The sequence below is a fragment of the Phalacrocorax aristotelis genome, chromosome 1, assembly GCF_949628215.1.
Source record: "Phalacrocorax aristotelis chromosome 1, bGulAri2.1, whole genome shotgun sequence".
In the NCBI taxonomy this organism is placed as follows: Eukaryota; Metazoa; Chordata; class Aves; order Suliformes; family Phalacrocoracidae; genus Phalacrocorax; species Phalacrocorax aristotelis.
In genome coordinates this window covers 154,989,655-154,996,742 of record NC_134276.1, presented here as the reverse complement: position 1 = coordinate 154,996,742, position 7,088 = coordinate 154,989,655, and the positions used below count along the sequence as shown (strand labels likewise).

Sequence of the window (7,088 nt, the reverse complement as noted above, 5' to 3'; positions counted from 1 at the left end):
TGTCCTCCAGGCAATCAAAATACATTCAAAACCCTTTTATTACAGTAAACTTAAATATTGTATTCTAATTAGTAGGGGGTCTCAAACTGGAGGACACTTTGACCCTTCATATTTCAGTCTCTTCTGTTGCAGTATCTAAATATGCAGAGTACAACGAGAGTGCAGTGGGCAGGCAACAGATCATGAAGTACTGTCCAGTGCAAAATGAATTTGAATTGAAATAACAGAATTAGAACAACAGATTCTAACAGCAACTTAAAAACCACAAAACACTAAAGCTACCTGAAGTAAAACTCATTATAACAGGCAAGATGACAAGCAGCAGTAGGAAAGGGAAAAATTAAATTTTTTGTTGCTACATGCAAAATGGTAATGATATGAATCCAAGAAAGTAAGAGACAATGAAAACCAAACACTTTTCCCGATCCAGAACTGAAACAGCTGCAGGTGTTTGTAAGGAAAACACTGAGCACTTAGTTTTTACTATCGTTTTTACTACTTGGGTAAAAGAGGGCTCTGACAAACTAATGCACTCCAATATACAGTGTATTTAAACTAAAGAAATTTAAAAAAAAAAAATCAATAAAACCACAAAGACCCAAGCGCATTCCAGTATTTCACAGTGTTTCTTGTGCCCCACATGCAGCTCACATGCCAAGCCTTCTCCAGCTGGGAAAAGAAAGCCTGGGTTACAGCTCTTCTGCAGCATTTCCAGAGTAGTTCATTATATTGTCCAGGTGGCACTATTTCTTCTTTAGAGCTCTCTTTCCTTCCCCCTTCTTTGGTTTTTCCTTTCCACGGAGCTTTTTCAAACGCCTCATCTCTTCCTTGAAGTCCTGATGCTCATCCCTAGATTGGGGAGGAAAGAAAAAAATTTACTCTATTTCTTGGAATACGTAGATGTGAAAAGTTCTTTGAACTGTATGATAATGAAAAAAAACCCAAAACCTTTTTTTAACAGTGAAGTCCATGCTGAAACTCACTGCAATGTATTCAGTGTCACTGCTAGCAGTAATTTCAGACTGAATAACATGAAAGGTTTCCTCTGGTACTTGCAGAACTAACAAGGTTACCCTTTTCAGCAACGAATGGTATGTGCATATATACATTATTTCCATTGCATTTATCGATCCACTCTGTTTAAATGAGCAGTAAAATATAAAAATCAGCAAGAGACAAGAATGAGAATTTCCCCCTTCTCATCTAGCTCAGCAGTCCAGCAACAGAACATTGTGTTTCTGTGCTAGATACTACGTTCAGGTCATTAGCTTCTAAGAAAACAGGGGCATGCTGAGCAGTAATTACAGTACATGACACTGCTCTCAGGTGACTTCAAGAATGAGTTCTGAAGAAAGCATCAGCTACTTGTGGAATCTTAACAGGAGATTAAAACAGGAAGGAGGATAAAGGGGCTGGCAGAGATAAAGAATCCTCAATAATGTTTTAATAAATTTATTTAATACCTGTCCTTGTATTTTTCAGTGTGAAGGTATCTTTCAAAAGTCACAACTACATCTTACGTGGTCTAACATTGCTGCACTACTATTTTTAAATACACCTTTTCTAAAAAGGAAGCAAAAAGCTTTGGAGTTGTTGTCATTCCCTTCTACTCTGTGACTCTGCATTATGTATTTCTGACCAGCAAACCTGATCCTCTAAAAGCTCTCTGTATACAGAACAGCTAGAGAAGGAACTTGAGATTAGGAGGGGAAGAAGAGTAAAGAACATTATCCTGTCATTGAGGCTTTCTGTATCAACAAACTATTCTAGAAAGTGTTTGTATGCCCACCTAAACCAACAGCATCCTGTTTGCAATCCTTGATGGCTAGTATTGTGATGCTAGCAATAGGAATCAATCTGTTTTGACTTTACAGGGTTAGCAGCCTCACTTTTACGGGACTTCTTTAATGTCTCCTGACTGAAGTCAAGGATTGCATTTGACTCCTGCTGATGTTCTTTAGCAGTGCAGTTTTTCCACCCTGAGACTGTGGAAATTCATTTTGAAATTAGATGACTGGCCTGAATGAAGCTGGAAATAACAAGGCTATTTAAGCCACACTTAGATTTAACTTAATTTTTTTTAAAGGATAAAAAGTCCCTCCAGCATAACACAGACTTTCCTTCTCTTCTAAATTTCACTTATTAGCTGTTGAATGATTGGGGAACATATAGTAAGACTTAGCGCAATTTTTATGTTAAGGTAACATCACCTTTTTGCAGCACATTTATTTGCTATATTCAGAACTACAGACCCATCTCCTGTCTATGAGAAAACTCTCTTCCCCACAAGGCCAAAGCAAGAACTATTTATTATGTAACTGGTTGCCCACACTACACCTAAAGTCCTTCTCAAAAGAGGTGCTTTATGGTAAAAGTTACTTAGACAGTAGTCACTTATTTTACTCTCCTTGACCTCAGCGCAACAATCAAGCGCCTATTTCCACATGCACCATATTCTGAACTAAACCTTTTTCTATGCCCCTCTTCTTCTCGAGGAAAAAAACCTGTAGCAAAACTCACACCCATCACTTTCATCTCCAGTCCTGCTCCCACCCTGTAAGCACAGCGATTACCTGTAAAGACCAAAGTAACGGAGTTTCTTCATGAGGGCATAGTAGGTGTTGTGAGGAGGATACCAGGTGTAGACCTCCTTCTGCTTGGCCAAAGGCTGCTCACTGAATAACTTCACTACTTTCATAGATTTTGAGTCAGTTGGCCTGACAACCTCACCGAATATCTGAGCACTCAGCCGGGCCATTCGAAGGGCGTAACTGGAAACATTGGACATCTCCCACGTAAGAGCAGGCACACATAGACAGACACACCTTCCTGCAAAAGGAAACACAAAAGAGCCACAACTTTAAGATGACTGAGTATTGCAAGCTATCCCAGAATTAAGGCAAACAAAGCAGCTCATCATACGCTGATCACATGTTTGGAGTCATGCATTCCCTGGGTGAAATCAGTCTAATTCTTAGTACATAATGCTGCATATGAAGAACGTCTACCCTAATTCAGGTACAGTGAGCAGCCTAACTAGGACGCTATGGACAGCAGTAAGGACTATAAAAGTACCTACACTGAACCACAATTTACCATGCCTAGTTTATTAGCAGATCCTGCTCAGCTTGCTTAAGGCTACCTTTAAACTCCTGTCACAGGAACGATTACAGTGTGAACCCTGCCAAAAATGGTGCCCACTGCAATGCCTCTGACTTCTACATAAACACAAGGTAAGACACCATTTAAACATATTGAGGAAGCAACATGGAATTTTTTCTTATGAAAATTTCTCACCCTATTTAAAACATTTTATAAACATGGTTACAGTCCATCTATCAAAAATGGCCCTTTAATGGTAAAATTAAATAAAATAAATCACGTTCCTCTCTATGAATCACACAGATCTTTCCCATCTCATCTCCCTTCCATCAGCTTTTTCTCCATAGTCTTTTCAGCCTCTCCTGGTATCTATTCTTTGAGAGGAAAGAATTTCCCCATGCTAGATTCTTTTTCCCAAGAAAATCCCACATCAGCAGTTTCCCATTCTCTTTCAGCCATCTCCCACCTAAAGACACCTCTGCAACAAAAGTGCTCCGAGGACAAAACCATTGTTATTAGGCCACCAGAGACAACACTGACACTTTCTTAAAGGAGTGTGGAAAAGGATTTTATCTCTTCTTTGCATCTTTGCTTTACTCCTCCTTTGCAGAATGGCGTGTAATACACAAGAACAAAAGTCTCATAATCCTGTATTGAAGCTGGATGTTGCCTGTACTGTGTCTTTTTGAATAAGCGATGACATAAGTCTCCAGAGAAATTAAGCAGGGTTCACTACACTTCTGTTAAAGTTTAAAATTCTTGTTTTAAGAAGTATTGCACAGCTGAGTCCAGAAGATGAGCATAAAAAATTAAAGAGCATGGAGCAGGGACAAGAGTACACAGCAGGACAGGGCTAAGTCCATTTCAGTATAACAGGGAGCCTGTTGTTTGCTAACACAGATCTGAAGTATTCAACCTCACTCAGGTATGTCTGCCCTCTGGAGGACCCGATGTCCAACCGTCTACTTTGATTTGCTCCTGTTAACAAAGCACTAGAACAGAAGCAAGAAAAAAAATCAGGCATGAAAATAATATAAGTAATCTGAGTCAAAAAGAATAACGGGAAGAGTAACAAAAGGGAATGCAAAGCTTCAGAGACCGCAAGTTAAGGCGAGAGGCCTAGTGTGAGAAGCTTTTAAATGACTGCAAGGCAGCACTTCAACTTGAGCATCTATTACGTGGGGAATGATTACTAAGTCTTGTTAAATCATCTATTTCAGAACAGCCAGTCCCAATTCCTACATTCAGAGACAGAGCAGCAAATTGACCCCAAAGCCCTTCACCACATCATCACTCTGAAAATATCACCAGACTCTACTCAAACACAAAGCCTGCTTAATCTCTTCCAACGGCAGCCTTAAAATGAAAATACCTTTAGCTCCTAAATGACGCAAGCCAGTGGCCTGAGGGGCCTGCTCTTCACTTCAGAACCACCTCAGCAATCTAAGTAGCCCAAGCCAAGGCTGGAGACCTCCATTCCTCCTTACCAGTCTAAGAATATTTAAGAGGAAAGAAAGGCAAAGGCTACAAACTCTCAAGTGCCAGAGCTGCCCAAAGCCTGTTTTAGGGCAACCTCTGATTCTGTAAGATGGAACCAGAACACTTTTGTCCCTGTCACTTTACAGTGACAGTATTTTCCCGCATTAACTACCGGTAATTAATACGCCTAACCCAAAGGCACGCAGCGCTGCTGCTCTACCTGCCCCCACCCCTCATTGCTCCTCAAAGCCTTGCTTCCCCCTCTGGGCTGGCTTTGTCCTTCCCTTCCCGCCAGCCCGCCTCGCACGTGCCAGGAGAACTGTACGTTTCCAGAATTACTTCTGACTTTTCCGTGACCACACGGGGAAGAGAGGGCTGCCCCGGGCCACCGCCCGGCCGCCTGAGGCCCGGCCCGGCCATTCCGCAACCCCGTCGCCCCCCGCTCCGCGGCCTTGCTTCCCTCCAGGAGGGCGAGCGCGGAAACCCACTCGCGGGCCGCGCCTCGGGGAACGGCCGCCAGCGGCCCCCGGTGCCAGCGGCCCAACCGGCGGGGCCCGGATCCCCCCTAGGGCGAGCGCCCGGAGCCCACTTCCCCCCATTTTGCGCACATCCCCGGGCCCGCCGGCAGCCGCTCGCTCTCCCCCTGCCCAGCCCGACCCCCGCCCCGCGGCGGCGCCCCAGGCTGACCCACACGCCGAGCGGAGCCGAGCGGCTGGGCCCAATGGCGGCGGCAGGCCCTGCGCGGCGGCGCATGCGCGGCGGCTTCCCCGCCCAGGCGCGGCGGTGGGCAAGGCCGGGCTCTGCGAGGCGCGGGGCGGGCCGTGGGGAGCGGCTGCCACCCCGGTCCCGCCTGCCTGAGGGGGGCGTCGCCGCCGCTCCCCCCGCACCCAGCAGTGCTTTGGGACTCGTGGGGGGAAGGCAGGACCCCTGCCCGCGCGCTGCCCGGTCGCTCAGCCTCACGTCCCCGCACCGGGAAACCCTGAGGCGAGCACCGGGCCGCCTCGCCTCGCCTCGCTTCCCCTTCCCTCCGATTTTTGCAGGCTGCCAGCCCCCTCCGAACCCCCTCTTCACGTCAGCCTTCCCGCTGCTCGATTTATGCTAATTTTTAATCAGTGCCAGGAGGTCCTAAATCAGGCTCTCTGCAAATATCTGAGTAAGTGACAATGATGTGATTACATTTATAAGCCAAACATGTAATGCCATCAAAGTATGAAATTGGGTTTGGCTGGCTGGAGCTTTTTTCTAGAAGAGAGGATACTGACTGGCATTGAATACGTTGTTATTCCTTAGCCCTTCTATGATTAACTTTTGTCACCTTTTCCATGCTTCCCAGGGGCTGATCAGCCTTGTGGCCCAGGCACCCTGGTCACCTGTCTTGCCCTTTATGAACATTGGCATCATCTTCTGTAATTTCCTTCAGGTTCCTGAGATTTCTTTTGCCAGTTTGGATTGTTATGCAAAAGTTTCCCAGATATCCTAATTTAAAAATGTTTGTTCTAGTAGATGTTGTTTACCATCTTCCTTACCCACTAAAGACTGAAAAGTGCTTCTTTCTTTTTGCTAGATAATAAAGTGCCTCTTCCTTAATCTTTCTAAGGAGAGAATAGAAGTTTTTTACTGTTTCTGTTGCTTCTGTGCTATTTTACCATCTCTATCTAGTCATACACCTTGGCATTGCTGCGCTTCCCATTTTACTGTCTGCAGTCACATCACTCATGCATTTTCTGCAGCCTTCATTTTTCTGTACTCCAGAACATTTTTAAAATATATTTTTTGCCTTTCCACTTTGTTCTAGACTATGTTTTTAACTTTTGAACGTTTCATTCATCCTGCTGCTGAGCCAAAATTGTCCTTCAGCCAAAACACGCTGTTTTGTTAATTATGCAATCATGACTTTTAGACTATGGAGCAAGATCATAAAAGTTCTCATTTACGTTTCTATCTCTATTTTTGAATTGTATTTTTCTCATCATTTCTCTCATCTTGATGGAGATAGTCTTTCTGAAGTGTCTCTGTGTGTGTAGGAAAGTATTTCCTTGGCTGGAACTGCCCTTTTTCGCTTATTATAATCAAATTGTGATTGCTGGCTCCTAAGCAACCACCACTTTCTTGTCCCAGGATGAAACTGTTTAAACATTATGAGTTCCAAAATACTTATTCCATATAGACTGGAATAACTTCTGTCATAGCAAATAAGTTTCAGAAAATCTAATGAGACATTGCTGCTGGTTATTTGGGGCTTTTTCCTCATACAGCTCCCAGATCAGTACCCATTTTGTATACCGGAGGAATAAGCAGTCTGATTCTCTGTCACCATCTCCGCTCCCTTCCACCCCTCAATAGGGTTAATTGGGACAAGTTACTGTCTCTGCATCTCTAAAATAATGATGGTTGTTTAATATGTACTTTTACCTTCTCACATCTTCAGATTTCTTTATTTGTTTAAAAGGATTGTGGCAAAATATTTTAATATTCCGGTTTGGTAAATCATCCTGCCTTTTTCAGTA

General features: G+C 43.8%; 1 protein-coding gene across 3 annotated transcripts; it reads right to left on the bottom strand.

The window, feature by feature from the left end:
• Window positions 1-473: 473 nt before the first annotated feature.
• MRPS33 (mitochondrial ribosomal protein S33) lies at window positions 474-5,365 on the bottom strand. Of its 3 annotated transcripts, none has more exons than XM_075117097.1 (3): window positions 5,269-5,365; window positions 2,574-2,829; window positions 474-849 (listed from the first exon to the last, which is right to left on the bottom strand). In XM_075117097.1, the coding sequence occupies exons 2-3, from the start codon at window positions 2,786-2,788 to the stop codon at window positions 744-746; spliced, it is 321 nt and encodes a 106-aa protein (XP_074973198.1). In that variant the 5' UTR covers window positions 2,789-2,829; window positions 5,269-5,365; the 3' UTR covers window positions 474-743. The 3 variants fall into 3 exon arrangements, with proteins under 3 accessions (XP_074973198.1, XP_074973179.1, XP_074973188.1); XM_075117078.1 differs by having other exon boundaries at window positions 5,273-5,357; XM_075117087.1 differs by having other exon boundaries at window positions 2,731-2,829; window positions 5,273-5,344.
• Window positions 5,366-7,088: the final 1,723 nt, after the last annotated feature.